This window comes from Pristiophorus japonicus, chromosome 2 (genome assembly GCF_044704955.1).
Source record: "Pristiophorus japonicus isolate sPriJap1 chromosome 2, sPriJap1.hap1, whole genome shotgun sequence".
Taxonomy (NCBI): Eukaryota; Metazoa; Chordata; class Chondrichthyes; family Pristiophoridae; genus Pristiophorus; species Pristiophorus japonicus.
The window spans coordinates 359965938-359986729 of record NC_091978.1 but is presented as its reverse complement, the minus strand read 5'-3'; the positions used below and the strand labels follow the sequence as shown (position 1 = coordinate 359986729).

The 20792-nt window shown below is 40.2% G+C and overlaps 1 protein-coding gene and 1 long non-coding RNA gene across 5 annotated transcripts in view; one reads left to right on the top strand and one right to left on the bottom strand.

The window, feature by feature from the left end:
- LOC139250271 (uncharacterized) overlaps positions 1-20792 on the bottom strand; it is a 90719-nt gene that overhangs the window by 2727 nt on the left and 67200 nt on the right. Inside the window, exon 3 of the long non-coding RNA XR_011591280.1 lies at positions 14970-15177. This is a non-coding gene — a long non-coding RNA (uncharacterized lncRNA). The remainder of the gene's footprint in view (positions 1-14969; positions 15178-20792) is intronic.
- The window catches only part of ppm1kb (protein phosphatase, Mg2+/Mn2+ dependent 1Kb), a 42908-nt gene that overhangs the window by 9955 nt on the left and 12161 nt on the right, over positions 1-20792 (top strand). For all 4 annotated transcript variants that reach the window (XR_011591273.1, XM_070872731.1, XM_070872724.1 and 1 more), the window contains exons 4-6: positions 17997-18162; positions 18367-18511; positions 19958-20092. Coding sequence is in view for 3 of the 4 variants with exons in the window: in XM_070872731.1 (XP_070728832.1) it covers positions 17997-18162; positions 18367-18511; positions 19958-20092 (446 nt within the window). In the remaining variant the exon portion in view is untranslated. The remainder of the gene's footprint in view (positions 1-17996; positions 18163-18366; positions 18512-19957; positions 20093-20792) is intronic.

Sequence of the window (20792 nt, the reverse complement as noted above, 5' to 3'; positions counted from 1 at the left end):
GACGCTATCTATATGATCGGCCGACCAGTGATACTTTATAGTTCAGGGTTAATATTTATAGTTCATTGACAAATATTAATGTTGCTAAGTGAGGGGAAAAAAATCTGCAACTGGACTGTGAATAGCGTGAATGCATTATTTCTAACAAAACTGAATAGTTGTGCTGCTGGATTCAAATGTCATAAAATGCTACACTCGTAACCATTTGCTTTTGGGTAATCCCATTTTTTTTGACATCCTGATTTGGTTTTCTGCAGTACCAAACAAGTGTTTGAAATGCCAATTCCCTGCGTAATTAAAAACCGCTTTCTTTAATGTCACACATAACCAGCTAGTAGTTTTGTAAGTTTCTAATATTTCAGATTTAAAGTAGGACTAGAGAAATGCATGAAATGCTAAACATTTTTTTTTTTAAAAGGCTACATTTTATTTAATGTTGATGCAAAGCCTTGTAGTCGAGGAAAATTATATACCAGGCCGTATCTCCTGTTGGCTTTCACTGCAATGGGATGTGCTTTATTTTGTTTAATTTGTAAATTGTCATGACTGTTTTGAACAAATCATATAAGACCTTATGGTTTTAGGAGAAGTTTATTTTTATGAAATAAGTTGGTGTGTTTAAGGTCATTAATTCAGTTTGTAATATGATTTTAAGCAAGAATTTTGTTTAGCCGCCAGTGGACGGAGACATGTATATAGCAGTCTCTATACTTTCTGCATTAAGCTTGATTATTTTGGATATACGGTTGAGCCAAAAGATATTAGTCATGTTTCATTTCTTCAAACCACACTCTTGGACTAGAATTGTGAATTGATGTCTTAGCACTGCACTTCAGTACTACAGCTATAATTCACATTATTCTACAGGTACATAAAAAGGAAAAGAGTGGTTAAAGTAAATGTTGGTCCCCGAGAGGATTAGTAATGGAGAACGGGGAAATGGCAGAGACATTGAACAAATATTTTGTATCGGTCTTCACAGTAGAAGACAACTAAAAACATCCCAATAGTGGATAATCAAGGGGCTATAGGGAGGGAGGAACTTAATGCTATCACTAATGAAGTAAGTAGTACTCGGTAAAATAATGGGACTAAAGGCGGTCAAGTCCCCTGGACCTGACGGCTTAGGGTCTTAAAAGAAGTGGATAGTGGATGCATTGGTTGTAATCTACCAAAATTCCCTGGATTCTGGGGTGGTCCTAGCGGATTGGAAAACTGCAAATGTAAATTTTTAAAAAAAGGAGTCAGACAAAAAGCAGAAAACTATAGACTAGTTAGCTAACATCTGTCATTGGGAAAATGCTGGAGTCCATTATTAAGGAAGTAGTAGCGGGACATTTGGTAAAGCATAATTCAATCAAGCAGAGTCAGCATGGTTTTATGAAAGGGAAATCATGTTTGACAAATTTGCTGGAGTTCTTTGAGGATATAACGAGCAGGGTGGATATGGGGGAACCAGTGGATGTGGTGTATTTGGATTTCCAGAAGGCATTCGATAAGGAGCCACATAAAGGGTTACTGCACAAGATAAAAGTTCACGGGGTTGGGGGTAATATATTAGCATGGATCGAGGATTGGCTAACTAACAAAACAAAGAGTTGGGATAAATGGGTCGTTTGCCAGTTGGCAAACAGTAACTAGTGGGGTGCTATAGGGATTGGTGCTGGGTCCACAACTATTTACAATCTATATTAATGACTTGGATGAAGGGACCGAGTGTAATGTAGCCAAGTTTGCTGATGATACAAAGGTGGGTGGGAAAGCAAATTGTGAGGACGACACAAAAAATCTGCAAAGGGATATAGATAGACTAAGTGAGTGAGCAAAAATTTGGCAGATGGAGTATAATGTGGGAAAATGTGAGGTTATCCACTTTGGCAGAAAAAATAGAAAAGCAAATTATAATTTAAATGGAGAAAAATTGCAAAGTGTTGCAGCACAGAGGGACCTGTAGGTCCTTGTGCATGAAACACAAAAAGTTAGTATGCAGACACAGCAAATGATCAGGAAGGCAAATGGAATGTTGGCCTTTATTGCAAGGGGGATAGAGTATAAAAGCAGAGCACTCCTGCTACAACCGTACAGGGTATTGGTGAGGCCATACGTAGAGTACTGTGTACAGTTTTGGTCTCCGTATTTACGGAAGGATATACTTGCCTTGGAGGCCGTTCAGAGAATGTTCATTAAGTTGATTCTGGAGATGAAGGGGTTGACTTATGAAGGTAGGTTGAGCCTATACTCATTGGAGTTCAGAAGAATGAAAGGCGATCTTATTAAAACATATAAGATAATGAATGAGGGGGCTTGACCAGGTGGATGCAGAGAGGATCTTTCCACTCATATATAATATATATATATTATTATATGGAAACTAAAACTAGGCGACATAGTCTCAGAATACGGGGTCGTCCATTTAAAACTCAGACGAGGAGAATTTCTTCTTCTCTGAGGGTTTCTAAATCTATGGAATTCTCTGTCCCAGAGAGCTGTGGAGGCTGGGTCATTGAATATATTTAAGGCAGATTAGACAGATTTTTGAGAGATAAGGGTTATGGGGAGTGGGCAGGGAAGTGGAACTGAGTCCATGATCAGATCAGCCATGATCTTATTAAATGGCGGAGCAGGCTCGAGGGGCCAGGTGCCTACTACTCCTCCTATTTCTAAAAAAAAATTCACATCACTTTTTTGTTACTTGTGATTGAAAAGTAGCTCTCTGCTGAAATACTAATTTAGGATTTTCCGATCTGCCGTAAAATCTTTGTTGAAGGGAAATTGATCCAGTGATCACGAGCAAAATATTAAAGCAAACCAAGATCAGCTATTTGCATTCTGTGTTGGTGAATTGGAGTTAAATTAACCCTGTCAGTGTTTTTAACATTCACTAATTCATTAGAAATGCAGTGTAAAGTAAGGAGTGGCTGTGATTTGATTTGTAGATTGCGATCAGTGAGTGGGACTATGTGGTAAATTTCATTGAACACAGTCTTTTTACCTCTGACAGCTAGATTTGAATACAGCTCAGACTGATGGGGAAAAATCTCATGTTATTCTCCATCATCGTCTTAATAGGCATGACTCCATGTACAAACTGGATAACTTGAATTGAAATTGGCAGTCCCTGTTAAAGAAGCTATAAGGGTTAACAATGCAGGAAAGGAAACATAGAAAATAGGTGCAGGAGTAGGCCATTCGGCCCTTCGAGCCTGCACCGCCATTCGATGAGTTCATAGCTGAACATGCAACTTCAGTTACACTAATGTAGTTGGGGCACTTGAATATTGGAGGTAAAGTATGTTGCAGCTTTGAGGTAGTCAAACTTGTGCCTCACATGCTTCAGCTGCATCCTACTCCTTCAGTAGCTGCCCCTTTTCTTTCAGCGGGGCTGCTCTCCCCCTCTAGTTAGAAACCACTTCAGCCATGCATAATATTGCAAGGCTTGACTGGAGGAAGAGGGTAGAATTTTCTGCAGCAAAAGGCATGTGGCAGCCATGTGTGCTGCTGATAAAAGAGCTAAAGACTTTTTAGATGAGCTGCTGGCGAGTATTTAACAGGGTGAGCACTTTTCATTTAATAGTTTCACTCACTTGTGGCTCATTCTGCGTGGAGCTCATTTAGAAAGAATGCCAGTAGTAGGCTATAAATGGAGTTCAACAGGTTTTTGGATGTCAACGAGTTCATTCCCAATAGCATGTCATCTGTTTTTGCCAGCAGGGATATTTGGTTGCGGACACGTTTCATTAATAAAGTTCCTTGCTTGTATGTGGGAGGGAGGATTGCTGTCTGGGCTTTCTGCCCAAGTCTGAGCAATTGACTTTCGATGCTGTCTCTCTGCATCTCGGTTTTCATTGATAAATGTGAGAGAAGTAAAAGTAGGAAGGGGGGGTGGGGGGAGAAGGGAGAAGGAAAGAAAAAGTTAGAGCGGGAATATAGGAGAAAAAAAAATAAAGGTGTGGGGAGAGAAGTGAGAGGAAAAAATATTTTGAAACCTTTCTGACTTAATGGTTTTTACTCATTTCCATAACATTTTAGCCACGTTTAATAATTTTTCAAAATTGTTACCTTGCCAAAATTAGAGCTCTAGCTTTATGCTATTTCAGTATAGGGTCATATGAGGAACTGAGCTCCACGACAAATGAAGGATTAAAAGTAGCACATCTTTGAACAGCAGTGACTGCCACCGGTTTAGAAACAAAGTCCAAGATGAACTTTTGTGTATTCCCTTGAACGTAGAAGATTATGGGATGCTCTAATTGAGGTGTTTAAAATGATCAAAGGGATTAATAGAGTAGCTAGAGCGAAACCATTTCCTCTGATGGAGAAAATTCAGAACGAGGGGACATAGTCTGAAAATTAGAGCTGGGCTGTTCAGGGAGATGTCAGAAAACACTTCACAAAAAGGGTAGTGGAAATCTAACACTTTCTCCCCCCCCCCACCCCCACCCCTCCACCCAAAAAATGTCAAAACTGAGATTTTTTTTTTTTTTGTTGGGCATAGTTATTAAGGGTTAGGGAACCAAGGCGGGTAGATGGAGTTAAGATACAGATCAGCCACTATCTAATTGAATGGGTGAACAGACTGTACTGAATGGTCCATTTCGGTTCCTATATTCCGCACATTAAAAATAGACCACAGTACTTTTATCACGGTGAAAGATTGTAGGGTTGATCCTTGGCTCAGAACTTGCTTCAAAAATTAGGTATGTATAATGAGTGCAAAATGTTTGTGATTAATTCTGCATTCCAGTAAGTGTTGTGAATTAAATATTGTGTGACACATCTGGTAACTGCAGAAGGGTCTTGTGAAAGAGCTAGAGACATCAGTTCCCAGTCAGTTACTCTTGTGACCAGGCTGCAGTAAATCGCTCAGCATTGCCAAAGTGCACTTCCACATTACTAATACCATTTAATGTCTTCCTTTTACCCTCTCTTGGCAGTCTTGCCTTTTAGCAATTGTATCATCTGGTGGTAATGACATTGTCCATGAGTTTTAGACATAGGGCTAGGGTTCCTAAGGCGCTAATGTTGGCCTGACGCTAAATTTGCTGCTGGAAAATTTTTAGCGACGGAAACAAAAAATTCAGTTTTTGCGCCAGTGGAGTGTAGTGATAAGGGAAGCATTCCACAATTCTCTTGGGGCACTAGGCCAGGTGTGCAACTGAATATCCTGTGATATATCCACATTCCACACTACGTAAACTTGAGGTCATCCAAAACTCAGCTGCCCGTGTCCTAACTCGTACCAAGTCACGATCACCCATCACCCCTGTGATCGCTGACCTACATTAGCTCCTGGTTAAGCAATGCCTCAAATTCAAAATTCTCATCATTGTTTGCAAATCCCTCCATGACCTCGCCCCTCCCTATCTCTGTAATCTCCTCCAGCCCCACAATCCACCGAGATGTCTGCAATCCTAAAATTCTGGCCTCTGAGCAGTTATAATTAGGGATGCTCAAATCATTGGTGGCCGTGCCTTCAGCTGCCTGGGCCCTAAGCTCTGGAACTCCCTCCCTAAACCTCTCCGCCTCTCTATCTCTCTTTCCTCTTTTAAGGCGCATCTTAAAACCTACCTCTTTAAGCAAGCTTTTGGTCATCTGCTGTAATTTCCTCTTGTGTGGCACGGTATCAAATTTATCTGTTTTGTCTCGTAACACTGCTGTGAAGTGCCTTGGGACGTTTTTAAAGGTGTTGCTGATAAAGAGCCGGATTCTTAGCGACCTAAGAGAGGTCTCCCGGGGAAATTTTTTTTTTTATATATATATTATTTTTTTATATATATATATATATATATTTATATAGCGCCCCAGGACAGGGCTGTGCGCCAGCTTTCTCTGGCAGGGTCACTGAGTGCCACGCAAACCAAATTTTGCTTCCGTGTCGATACCGGGGGTGTTGTACACCGGCGCTACGCTCCCGGGCGATACTCCTCCTCCATGCCACTGATACTGGCACACAGAATTTGCCGAGCGGCGCAAATGTTGACGCACCTTGGGACATTTCACCACGTTAAAGATGCTATATAACTACAAGTTGTTGTTGTTGTTATTCAGTCAAATTTCCCACTCCTATCTGCTATCACTGCTTAAAAGGTATATCTGTATTTGTGTGGTGAAGAAAAATCAGCCTTGGCTGTGATGATCCCTGCAATCAAATAACTTGCCAACACTTACTATGCAACTTCCGACATTTGTTTTTTTTTAAAAACTACTTGAACAGGGAATTAAAGGATGGTGGTGCCTTTGAAACCTTGCCTATGATTGCTTCAAGAACCGAAGTGGTGTATGCATGCAAAAGTCCCCCAAAATAGTTTAAATAGTAAAAGTTGACCCGTTTGCCATTGGGAAAGCAAATGGCATGTTGGCCTTTATTGCAGGGGGTTGGAGTACAAGAGAAAGGAAGTCTTGCTACAATTGTACAGGGCTTTGGTGAAACCACACCTGGAGTACTGTGCACAGTTTTGGTCTCCTTGTCTGATAAAGGACATATATGCCTTTTGAGGCGGTGCAACAAAGATCCACTAGATTGATCCCTGGGATGACAGGGTTGTCCTATGAGGAGAGATTGAGTAGATTAGCCTTATACTCTGGAGTTTAGAAGAACGAGAGGTGAACTCATTGAAATGTATAAGATTCTGAGGGGGATTGATGAGAGGTTGTTTCCCCTGGCTGGAGAACCTAGAACTAAGGGGGCATAGTCTCAGGATAAGGGGGCGACCATTTAAGACTGAGATGAGGAGAAATTTCTTCATTCGGACGGTTGTGAATCTTTGGCATTCTTTACCCCAAAGGACTGTGGATGTTGAATCCTTTGAGTATATTCAAGACTGAGATCAATATATTTTTGGACTCTAGGGTAATGAAGGGATATGGGAATAGGGGGGAAAGTGACGTTGAGGCCAAAGATCAGCCGTGATTTTATTGAATGGTGGAGCAGGCTCGAAGGGCCGTTTGGCCCACTCCTCTTTCTTCTGTTCTTAACAAATTACTGGAGACTCCATCCATTGGTAGGGTATAATAAATGTTTATTGCTATACAGTAATTCTATTCAAAAGGGTATTTGTATATTAATCCTAATCAATCCAGCTATCCTTTAGAAAGATAACCTCTGCCCCATTTGTCAGTATAAAATTATTTGAACTGTACTTTATATTTGTAAATACTACATGCCTTCATTATCAGGTGTTCTTCATAGTTTTGAAAGTACCGAGTTGTATTTCAGCAGTTGAGACACGTCCAAGGAACTTTTTTTAAATATTTGTGGTTACAGGATAAACAACTATTCCTGTCATCTTAACTAAAGATACCACAGATCAAAACATACTTGTGTGCAGTTTATATAAAATTGGATAAATATTTTTCAAAAGATTTGAACTTTATCCAAAGCTTGAGGCTGCCTTTTGAAAAGAAAAACTTGCATTCTTTAAATTTGTGTATATATAACCCAGTTTTTCTCCTCTGAACAGTCAATTTGCACTAATATAAAGACCCTAATGCATAGTACATTATCTGCCCAAACTTTTAAAATGATTTGTATTAATGCTAAATACTATTCTTGCCGTGGGTGATAAGTGTTAGTTTACAGAATAAAAGTTTGACTACCTGTACTACATAATTTAGTGGTGACTGCTATCGGATTGTTGAAATAGCCGACAGTAAAAACTTGAACACACAATAAACTGAGCTAATGCAAGTCACGAGCTGCAAAACCTTTTTGAAGTAATCACAAAACAAACACCACCTAATGATTACAGTCAACGGAGCTTTGAGTAGTGCTACACTTCAAATAACTAAGCTACCAAGAGTTGAAAAGAACATTTTAATCCGGCAGCATGATTAATTTTACCAGTCTGTTATGTATGCAATAGATGACAGTTATGACATTAGTTTCCAAATTTGAACTGCTATGACAGTTATTTCATGTATTGTATTTGAATATAAATGATTGAATTGATAAAATATTTAGGTTTTTATTAGAATATGTCTTGAACATTGCATCTCCATTTTCTCTTTAATATTTATCGTATGCAGCTTATTTTTCTGCCTTTTAATGATTGGTATGAGACGTATAGTTGCATGCTTACAACAGGCTATTCCAGAAAACCGAAATGGGAGGGGGGATTCATTTTAGACTCTGAATGTAGCACTTGAAACATATTTCTTATAATATAAACACAACCATATGCCAGATATGTAGCTTAAAAATAAACTTGGGCTATTTCCTCAATCTTGTGTATTTTTGCAATTTTCTAGACTCTCTTATAATTGTATAATATTTTTATTCTGCAAGTCATTGTATAATATTTTGATTCTACAAGTCTTTCTGAATTTACTACTTTGATAAAATTGTCACGTTTTTCTTGTGCCACCTTGGGCATCTCCGCAGTAGCGTACCTCGATTTGGATCATTCCTGGTTGAGTTCACTTTGGTCTGTGGCTGATGCCAATTTAATTTCTAAGTCTGACAAGTCTTCTGCATTTTTCTCAATGACAGACTCAAGACAACTGTCTATGCAGTTCAGGGATGATGTCAGGAAGCACTTCTTCATACAAACGGTAGTGGAAATCAGAACTCTTTCTCTCTTTACACTCACGCGCACACGAACCTGTTGAGGCTAGGTCAGTAGAAAATGTCGAAACTGAGACTGATGGATTTCTGTTAGGCCACGGTATTATGGGATACAGAACCAAGGCAGGTAAATGGAGTTTAAAGTACTGATCAGCCATGCTCTAATTGAATGGCAGATTATGTTCAAGTGGGTGAATAGCCTACTCCTGTTCCTATGTTCCAGTCTCCTATCACTTGCCACTACAAAACTGTAGCCTGCGCCAAATTCAACAGAGTGGGAGCCAAGTAATTTATTGGCGTGAAAGCTGCCCTTGCTACAAGGACATCAAAAACTAATTTCTGCAAGGATAGAGAGATCTGGGTTTTTGGTTCACTAGAGAATCACTCCTTTCATAAGAGAGCGTGCATAATATTGGATAAAGAGCTTCACTTTTTAGAAACTTTCCAAAGGTATAGTCCCCAGACTGAGGAAAGAATTACCCAAGTTGCTGATTAAACAGAGCAGCTCTGTCAAGTATTCGGGCTACATCCTGGAGCAAGATTTCTGAAGAACAAGGAGTTCCCATCATATGGCTAGCATGGTACAGAGAGAGAGAGAGAGAGAGAGAGAGAGAGAGAGAGAGATCCCAGCACTGAAGATCCCAGCTGATATCCGTGTTGCTTCATTCGAGGATCTGCATTTGGATTCTGCAATTATCTTGTATGCTTGGACGAGGGAAATCATGACTTTATACTGGACAAGTTTTTGATAGTTCAGGAAAGTCGGTTTCTGCAGTTTGAGCAGTTGCTGATCTTTGAGCAACTTTCAAAGGCTATATAGAGGCCACAAAAAGTTAATTTTCTACTTCTGTTGCTAAATGTAGGGCTTTCTCTGATCTATGGCCTTGAAATCTGAAGTTCCTCATTCAGTTCATCCTAAACCATACACCTCTGGCTGGATTTCTACAGTTCGTATCAGATGCATAGTTCCATTAAGGTATCAAAAAATCCTGAATTATTTGAGACTCCAGGTCAGTCGAGGGAACCGGATATAACTGGTCTGACGTTGGCACCCTGAAGGTCCTGTCTAAGAAAACAGGAGTGTACTTCTACCCAATCTCAGTCATGTGTTCCAGTCAGCAAGCACAAGGTTGGTGTTGCTATAGTGACTCATCATAGGCAGTCCCTCGGAATCAAGGAGGACTTGCTTCCACTCCCAAAGTGAGTTCTTTGATGGCTGAACAGTCCGATACGAGAGCCACAGACCCTGTTACAGGTGGGACAGACATTTGTCGAGGGAAGGGGTCGGTGGGGCTGGTTTGCTGCGCGCTCCTTCCGCTGCCTGCGCTTGGCCTCTTCATGCTCTTTGCGTTGAGACTCGAAGATGTACTTTCTCCACCTCGGCCGTTATTCGGCCAGAGTCTCCCAGGTGTCAGTGGTGATGTCGCATTTTACTAGGGAGGCTTTGAGGGTGTCCATAATAACATTTCCGCTGTCCTCCTTTGGCTCGTTTACCTTGAAGGAGCTCCGCATAAAGCATTTGCTTAGGGAGTCTTATATCTGGCATGCAAACTATGTGGCCTGCCCAGCGAAGCTGATCGAGTGTGGTCAGTGCTTCAATACTGGGGATGTTAGCCTGGTCGAGGAGACTGATGTTGGTGCGCCTGTCCTCCCAGGGGATTTGCAGGATCTTGCGGAGACATCGTTGGTGATATATCTCCAGCAACTTGAGGTGCCTTCTATACATTGTCCATACCTCAGATGATAGTAGCCTGTATGAAACACAAGTCTTACTCTGGACTTATGCCTCAGTGACTACGTCTTGTGATATGAAAGCATGGGTCTTACGCTTAACATCCGTAAGACAAAGGTCCTCCACCAGCCAGGAGGGTGGGTAGTATTACAGCCCTGTAGACCATGAGCTTGGTAGTAGATTTGAGGACCTGGTCTTCAAACACACTTTTCCTCAGACGGCCGAAGGCTGCACTGGCGCACTGGAGGCGATGCTGAATCTCCGCATCAATGTCTGCCTTTGTTGATAAGAGGCTGTGATATATGGAAAATGATCCACATTGTTCAGGGCTGCGTCATGGATCTTGATGATTGGAGGGCAGTGCTGTGCGGCGGTGACCGGCTGGTGGAGGACTTTTGTCTTACGGATGTTAAGAGTAAGGCCCATGCTTTCATATGCCTGTGACTAGGTCTTGTGATCAGTCCAGAGTAAGACTTGTGCTTCATACAGGCTACTATCATCTCACTTCTGAATTAGGTTATGGTTATTCATAAGGAAAGCTGTGATCCAAGTAAGGGCCACAATATTGGCCCACATGAACCTGTATATCCTTAGCCTGATGTCACCCATCATTTTCCTGGTGCTATTTGCAAGGCATGAGATTCCCTAGAGCTGGAATCTTCTTCCGTATTTACTACTTTCCAGAAAAGTCACTCTAAATTAAAGCATGTTTAATATTCTACAGCCACTGAAAGTAATCTGCTTCTCTCCCCTCCACACACCAACTGTTTCATCAACAAAGCATTATGACTGCCCCTGAATTATCTTGGCAGTTGTTCAATAGAGCTTTGAGAGTATAGATGAACTGGTCTGTTGCATTAACAGATGGGGCATGACTTGTCCTTGACCTTTTTTGCTCAAGACGAGTGCAACATCTGCATTGCAGCAAAACAAAGTCCAATCTATAAGCTCGGCAAATTATGGAGCCACAGAACAAAGCAACAAATGCTGTTGGCAAGATAAGGATTTCACTGCATAACTGTCCAATTCACTCAGTGAATCAATTTAGTTTTTGACACATACCGTTATCTAGAGAAAGAGTCAAGACCACTTTTCAGATGTAGCAGCTGCAGAGATTTTGTTCAAGTTCCCTTTGGCGGGTTCCTTGACAACCTCTGGAGTATTAGTAGGGGAGGCTTCTATACACCCCTTTTCTATTTGCCTCTTGCAGCATGAACCATTCACGACATGAATTCGTAACCAGATGAAGTAACAACAACTCTTGTGGCCCTCTACTGGTTTATGAAGAGTCTCAAGGATCAGAAGGGTGTCGAACATCAACTGGTCCATTGAAGTCCTGTACCGATTTTGTGACTGAGTTAAACAATCTGTGTATATTTGCAAGTCCTGATCTGAAGATTTGGCCCTCACTTTGGTTGATGTTTAATTTGACTAGTTATAAAGTACATATCTGTAGCTGAGTGTAATGCAGGTTAATCATCAAATAAGGGAAAAGAGATTATCTACCAACCCAACTAGTCAGCAGACACGCAGATAATTCAAATCACTTTTTGGAAACATTTTATGGCCGAATCTTGCTGGAAAAATCATTATGTGGTTCCTTGTATCGAGGATGACTTGCTTCCACGCCAAAAAGGGATGAGTTCACAGGTGTTTCAAATGAAGGACTGAATATTATAGATCCCGAACTACATGTTGAAGTGTGGAAGATGCCTGTGCGTGGATTTTTTTTTTTTAGCGTGTGGTGGCCTTTGCACACTAGCCACCACACTGGCTTGACAGAGCTAGGTCTTGGTACAGTGGGAAGGATTAACCAAGACGACTGGAGACCAGCTCTGCTTCACGGACCTAGTGCGCGCACATATCGCAGTATGGGCTGGCCCCAACCTGCTAATTGTCTTTGCAGGTTGGGGCTGCCGTGCCGGACACATGGACTCTGCATTAATAACAATGCACACCATTATTAATGCACAAAAATTGGCCAGCAAATTCAGGGGATAAGAGACACGGCATAAGTTGTGAGTCTCTAGAACTTGCTGGTTGATTTACTCCACTTTGCTGTTTGCTTTGCACAAACAGCATTTGGCCCCCTGTTATTTTTAAAAACAAGTTGGATTTGCACATTCATTTGCAGCAGAAAGTTGGGGCTGGGTTAAGTGTAAGTTCCCTTTTAATTACAGCATAATTGTTAATGCACTGTCAATCAACTTCTCTGGCCTAGAAAGGGAACAATTTCATGCAAGTAGTAAATTGTTGTTGGAGACTAAAAACATTTCTCTCCTACATTTGAGTTCTGTCTCTGATGTAAAATGACATTTTTAAAGAAGAATTTATATCAGAGTCGGGATAAATGGTTCATTCTCTGGTTGGCAACCAGTAACTAGTGGGGTGCTGCTGGGACCCCAACTATTTATAATCTATATTAACGACTTGGAAGAAGGGACTGAGTGTAATGTAGCCAAGTTTGCTGACGATACAAAGATGGGAGGAAAAGCAATGAGTGAGGAGGGGACACAAAATCTGCAAAAGGACATAGACAGGCTAAGTGAGTGGGCAAAAATTTGGCAGATGGAATATAATGTTGAAAAGTGTGAGGTCATGCACTTTGGCAGAAAAAAAATCAGAGAGCAAGTTATTATTTAAATGGAGAAAGATTGCAAATGCTGCAGTACAGCGGGACCTGGGGGTACTTGTGCATGAAACACATAAGGATAGTATGTCGGTACAGCAAGTGATCAGGAAGGCCAATGGTATCTTGGTGTTTATTGCAAAGGGGATGGAGTATAAAAGCAGGGAAGTCTTGCTACAGCAATATAAGGTTTTTGTGAGGCCACAGCTGGAATACTGCGTGCAGTTTTGGCTTCCATGTTTATGAAAGGATTTACTTGCTTTGGAGGCAGTTCAGAGAAGGTTGATTCCGGGGATGAGGGGGTTGACTTATGAGGAAAGGTTGAGTAGGTTGGGCCTCTACTCATTGGAATTCAGAAGAATGAGAGGTGATCTTAGCGAGACATAATCTTATGAGGGGGCTTGACAAGGTGGATGCAGAGGACGTTTCCACTGATGGGGGAGACTAGAACTAGAGGGCATGATCTTAGAATAAGGAGCCGCCCATTTAAAACCGAGATGAGAAATTTCTTCTCCCAGAGGTTTGTAAATCTAAGTAATTCGCTGCCTCAGAGAGCTGTGAAAGCTGGGACATTGAATAAATTTAAGACCGAAATAGACAGTTTCTTAAACAATAAGGGGTTACGGGGAACGGGCGGGGAAGTGGAGCTGAGTCCATGATCAGATCAACCATGATCTTATTAAATGGCAGAGCAGGCTTGAGGGGTCGTATGGCCTACTCCTGCTCCTATTTCTTACGTTCTTGTATACAATTTTTTTTCTTACTACTTTTTTTTTCCTCAATCCAATTTATCTTTCACTCTCGCTCTTTCCGTACTTGATTTGACTCTTAATTTACACTCCTTCTCCATTGTTCCTCTGTTTCTTTCTCAATCCTTCAATCTCCTTGGTTAAGGAGATGCACTGTTGGTCATGCTGCTCACCTAATGTCTGAGATGCCCTGTTGCCCCCTCACTTCCAGCAAGTTACAGCACAAAGAAATTTTGAGCTGATGATGCAGGAAAATGTCTTAACAGCACAGGCTGCAAGTTGCCCCGCTCTAGCAAGATTTGGCCCAGTATGTTTTCATCTCCTTCTATCTGAGAACTGTAGGGATCTAGTTATTGGCTCTTGCATATGGTTGTGTGATACTCTGACATTGAAATTGAGAGTCATAATATACCAGTAATAAAATTGTTGGATTATATTAACTTTATATCTCATTACTCTGGTATATATGTGTGTTCTGATTGGCTTAGTCATATATAATTTACAGAATTTGGTCCAATGGGAATGTTGTATAGAATAATTAAATACAGTCCACGGCCAGTTTCTCTGCAATTGGTGCTACTGTATAAACATTCCCTCATTTTATTCAAATCCTGAGTAATTTTCAGCTCAAATGTTGCCTGATTTTAATCATCTATCTATCTTCCAAATAACTGCAGTCTTTTCTGGACTAGCCTGTAATTTTAGAAAAGCTAATAGGCAAAATCTGCACTAAAGTCATACAGAGTATCTTGCATTCTGTACTTAATGTATATGTTAGACCACATTAATTGTAGTATATATTTTTAGAAAAATGTTAACTTTAAAAAAAAATCACATTTTATACAGTCGTGTATGTCAGAAATCTTCAAATGCTGCAAAGACATTTTGCCACTTTTTTTTTTAAAAACATTGCTTTTGGTTCTACCATGATCTATTGTTGCCCTGTAACACTGGGTAATATATTCAGAGCTGCAGATAATTCCTAAATTCATATCAATAAAGGTGTTTTTATACCTCCCAAGATAAGCATTGGGAGCTGGAAATCAAAGTTTTAAAACAATTTGAACATGAGCAGTATTTTCTTGAAGCCATATAGAAGAGGCTTGTGTAGGTGCACATCAATGCAATGTGTCGAATGCATGCATTGTGCGTCTATTTTTATATTACAGACCTAATAGCCGAGACATTTACATGCAGCTCCAGTTATATTTCCAGTGTTGCAGATATTGTTTGGACATCCCTGCGTAAATTTCCTATTTGCCTCTGTGTACGTGTTATCTATAGCAGAGTCTGTACCTGGTCTGTTGCGCAGCACCAGCAGCTCTAGAACTGGAGGCCCTGGACACTTTGTTGGGCTTCAGTGGAAGGAGAACTGCTCCCTTTTACTCCCAGGTGAAGGAGTCCAGCGGTTCCTAGCCTGGACTACTGGAAGGTCCCTCACATCCTCTTTGTCCCATTAGTAGAGATGACATGCAATAAAATCTGCTCCAGTGAGTGTTCAGTCCTGTTGAAGAAATTAGTAATATAGTGATATTAATATGAGGAAAATTTGTTAATAAATGTTATGCTTTTAAATAGTTTAAAAAATTACTTTTTTGTACCTGCATAGCTAGATGGATACAGGAATTGCTTTTTAATCCCTTGCAGCAAGTAAATCATTTAGTTTTCTATCACAATCTGCAGGGATGATGAATTTAAAAGCAGGTAAAGCAGTTTAGTTATAGAATGTTTATAAAGTCTTTTCTTGTATACTATATTGAGCAGGTATTTTTCTTTTCAAACAACTTAACTCCTTTTTTGGTTTAAAAAGAAACTGTGACTGCAATGAATAAATTAAACTGAAACTATTGGAATTGCACAGCAGACCAAAGAGAAAGATGAGGTAACACTTGCTGTGGAACCCTGCATCGCAACAGCAATCACCCGCCCCAAAAGGCACTGTATTTTTCTCTCTCTATGCTCGTATTCTTTCTCTCTCCCTCCCCACCCCCTTCCTCGATCGCGCTCTCTTTCTTTTCCCCCCCCCCCTCCTCGTTCGCTCCCTTTCCTCTTCTCTTTCCCTCTTCCGCCCCCCCGCCCCCCCCCCCGCTCACTCCCTTTCCTCTTCTCGCTCCCTTTCCACTTCCCCTCCCCCGATCGCTCCCCTTCCACTCGCACCCACCCCCCGGCTTCCTTCTCACTGGTGCGCTCACCTCCCCCTCCTTTTCCGCCCACTCTGTTGACTGATCTACTGTGCATTTCGAGCATTTACTGTGGCTTTCGTTGAATTACATGGAATATTTTGTAAGAATTGGAGTTGCAAAACCTTTATATTTTTTTTAAGTTTGGTGCTTTCATGGGAGAAGTTTCCTTTTAAGTAGAACTTGCTCATTTGTCTTCACTCTATTTTAAAAAGTATGTTTCCCGGCACCACGTATCTTTCATTTTGCATCCAGTGTTGAAGTGGGTGGAAAATCTAACTCATCACCAACTTGATTTGGATGTTTTAACTTGGATAGTCACATCAACATCGATCAAATTTTGGGTTACTTCGGTCTAAAGAGAATGACACCAATTTGTGCAGTTGAGACTGTTATATCATTTTGTTTTCTGGTGAACATTTCTATATACACACGCAAATAATGAATACTTTGGAGGGGGTAAATGGAGACAAAAATGTAATGCCTAAAGTTGCTGAAAATTTAGTTGGGTAACTAAAGTTGAAGGCAATTTATATTCTAATACGTACCTATTAATAGCGCCTGAAACATAGGTACCAACTAGGTCATTTTGGCAATCTTTTTTTTCACAAGAAGTTGCTCCACTAAGTTAGTTTGCTGTTTAAATGCAAGTTGTTGTTCATGAGCTAAACAGCTTTTTCCTGTTCCCATCTTTTTAATACATTTTAACTCTTGTGTTTACAATCCCTGAATATTGATCCAGAAATGGCTGGCTTTATATAATAGGTATATGATTAAAGTCAAATGAGATGAATCCATATTGGAAGTCCAATTGTTGTCGACATTCCCACTAAACCAGTTCTTGCAGCCGCTCACTTCTCAGCCGGTCCCGCGCAACCCTGGAGCGGCTTTTTCAATGTTCAATATCGCGCATGATGGGCCACGCAGCCCCTTTTTAAAGGGGCAGCACACACGAGAAATATTAGGGGGAAGATTTGTTGTGGTTATTCAAATTATCGCCATCCATGTCCTTTTTACTTGGGTTGCTCCAACAACCATCAATAATTAAAGCAGGAGGAAAGTGCATGGGGAACATTTTTCTATAAGCAAACCCACCTTGTAGATCTTGTGAATATAGAAGTTTTGAAATGCCATGCCTTGTCCGAGACCTTCCTGGGCCTCTGCAGCTTGTAGCGTGCATTATTATTCTCCCCATCACTGCTGCTGATGTTCAGTGATATACTTGTAGTGGAGGTCTGGATGTTGAGCAAAAATTAAGTGCCAGCTAATACTGGGAATTTGCCCAGCTTGGACATTCCCTGATCTAAATCTAGAGCCAGAAAAGATTTTGGTCTGAGCTTCCAGCTGGAATCCGATGCTGTCGTAGCTAACTTAATGGAGCAGCTTGTGGGGAACAAAAAAAGATTGCCAAAATGGCAGGTACTACAGTCATTGGGAGGGAAACTAGCCAGAAACTGGGGATTACCTTTGATTAAAAATGGCTTAAGAAATGTCATGCCTCTGTATTTATCGATGAGTGAGGGCATCATTTCACCTTTAGTTCACAATATAATTCACAAAAAATTGAAACTGAGTGCTTACAAGTGAATTCCTCCTAAAATCTCAAAACAGTAATAAAAAATACCTGCTATATAGTATACATAATTTGAATTGAGCACTTTGGCATTTGTTCATACACTTAGCTTTCTAGTTACATAGATTTATCCTCCTAGTAATTGTTTCTACATAATTGTTACAACAGGGCCTGATGCTAGCTGGAAACTGTACTTGCTCCAAATATCAGTATTCTCAAACTTGTCACCGTTCACAAGCAACAGTTTATTGCCTTAAGCAGGTTTCTTTGTTTTTAAACTAAGATTAAAATTTTTTGCTGCTATTTCCATTCTGCTTTGTGTAATGTAAGTTGAGCATTGAGCCCTGTTAACAAAGTATAATCTTCATGTTCTAGCTTAATTGCTTTTTAATGCCTGCATGCTACAACCTTTTATTGGAGTATTAACTGATCTGATGTAATAATGCTCATTTATTTTAGCAATAGTTTTGATCATTATATTTAAGTGTTGATGCTTTTCAAAAGTTTTTTATATAGTCCTGCATATTTTCAAAAGCTGTGATTTACATTCTGTTTTTCTGCTAATTTTAGTCTCCTTCCTTCAATCGGGGACCACTGCCACTGTGGCTCTGTTACGTGATAGCATTGAGCTTGTGGTAGCGAATGTGGGAGATAGCCGGGCAATTCTTTGTCGTAAGGGAAAACATAAACGACTGACTGAGGACCACACTCCAGAAAGAAAAGATGAGAGGGAAAGGTAACATTATTGAAAACTTGCTACAAATAGTTAAGTGAGGATTATCTTTAATGTTGTAAATCCGTATGATTCATTATAAATCATCGTGTGTTCTACAGCTGCATTTATTAGCATTTCAGTTACTTTATACATTTGTGTAAGCTAGTGTCATTCATATCGATATGTTTTTTATTTGTTGACTTCTACTTTATTTATATTTGACAGGATTAAGAATTGTGGTGGATTTGTTGCCTGGAATAGTCTAGGCCAACCACATGTAAATGGGAGATTGGCTATGACACGCAGTATAGGAGATCTAGCTTTAAGGTCTGCAGGAGTCATCGCAGAGCCAGAGACCAGGCGGATTAAGGTGAGCCTGCATGCTCCAGACCATTGCTCTATACATCGCTTGGGATTCCATATCATATTTATAGTATGCTGTTCCAATTCTAACTGATGACAAAAATTGTGATGACTTAAAGCATATTGTATTTGGTCACTTAAATATGCTGTATTTTTAAGCTTCCATTATTTTTTAACTTCTTCCATAATTTTGTAAGTATATTAGCTCAGTCTGAATTAATTTCTGTAACTATCATATTTTATCCCAGCACTTTTCTGCACAAATTAAACTGTATTTCAATAACTATTGTATAGCCAGTCTTGTTTACAGTTAAATCTGAATACATGTATTGTTACAAAAGCAAAATACTGCAGATGCTGGAAATCTGAAATAAAAGCAGAAAATGCTGGAAATATTCAGCAGGTCGGACAGCATCTGTGGAGAGAGAAACAGAGTTAACGTTTCAGCTCGATGACCCTTCGTCAGAACTGGAAAAAGTTAGAGATGTAACAGGTTTTAAGCAAATGCAGAGGCAGCGAAAGGGAGCACCAAAGGAGAGAATGAAAGATGAAGGTCTGTGATAGGGTAGCAGGCAGGAGCGATTAAATGACAAAGGGGATGATGGTGCAAGACAAAAGCAGATGGTAATGGGACAATTAAAGAAACAAAAGATGAGCCTAGAGGAGGTGTAAATGGGAATAGCAGAATTATCACCAATAGCTGCTGTCCGAAAAAATGGGGGCAAATGTTATGATCTGAAATTGTTGAACTCCGTGTTGAGTCCGGAAGGCTGTGACGTGCCGAATCGAAAGATGAGGTGTTGTTTCTTGAGCTTCGTTGGAACAGTGTAGGAGGCCAGCGACAGAGTGGGAGTGGAGAATTAAAGTGACAGGCGACTGGAAGCTCGGGGTCACTCTTGCAGACTGAACGGAGGTGTTCTGCAAAGTGGTCACCCAATTTGCGTTTGATCTCCCCATTGTATAAGAAACTGTACCCCGAGCAGCGAATACATATATTAAGTTGAAAGAAGTACAAGTAAATTTCTGTTTCACCTGGGATTGTATTGCTGTTATATTAGAGTTATTGAATTAGGATGACTGCATTAGAACTGCAAATGAATTTTGGCTGCTGTGATTGTTCAGTGGGCAAAGGCACTAGCTGGTATTATGCTGGCAAGTTCATGTATGGATGTTGGGTGAGAACAGGATCAGGCTCTGCTGTCATGTTCTCCATGGTCGAAAAGCCTATTAATTCTCGGTTGAAGCTAACACATGGAGGGGCTCTGGGCAAGATATTATCGGATTGCTGGTGTCTGGAACCGTATCTGAGGAAGTGTTAGCAATTTCAGGAAAACGGTTGAATTGTTGCATGTTTCATATATTCCTTTGTATAATTGTACAATGAAGTTTCTCTTTCTGTAATTGTTTCCTTTTACCTCTGGTATTGACTAATCTTTGAGTGCTATCTTTGCAGCTACAACATGGAGATGATGCGTTCTTAGTTTTAACAACAGATGGGATTAACTTTATCATGAACAGTCAAGAGATTTGTGACCACATCGGTCAATGTCATGATCCAATCGAGGCTGCCCAAGTTATTGTTGAACAGGTGAATGAAGTTTGATTTAATCTTGTACCATTTTGTTTGGTTTGCATTTGGCTATGTGCCTTGAAAGTAAGATTATTTTAATGACTAATTTGTTTGCTTTTGTAATTCATTTGTCAATGTAAATCCTCTGTTTACTTCAGGACAATAATGAATGGTATCTGAGCCCATAAGTCATTGTAAAATAACTGGGAAGTTATCTAATATTTTAAGTTGCAAGTAGATTAGTTGTTATAACATGAATTAGAATCTATTACTTCATTCATTTTGCCTAGAACCATATGGTATATAGTGAAGCCAAATATACGGTGTACTTATTCCCTTTTGAATGTCTTCAGTTGAAATTTTTTGTACCTGAAGACTCCCACATAAATGTGGGCAGAAAACTGTTGATTTAAAAACAAAATCTGTTTCAAGAGTCACCAGGTCAAACAAAAAAAAGCAGCGGAAATAAAATTGACTACTTTTCTCATACTCTTTATTGGAGTGAAAGATGTTACACGTCAAATTTACAGCACAGAAATAGGCCATTTGGACCAACTGGTTTATGCTGGTATTTCGTTTTTTTTTATGTAGCACAGCATGAACTGGAATATTTGGAATGAGGCACATGCCAACATTTTGGAAGAACTATTTGTGTATATGTAGCTTTCCAGAAAGGATAGGAAGGTCTAACTTACAAACTGTATGGCAGTGCTCATAG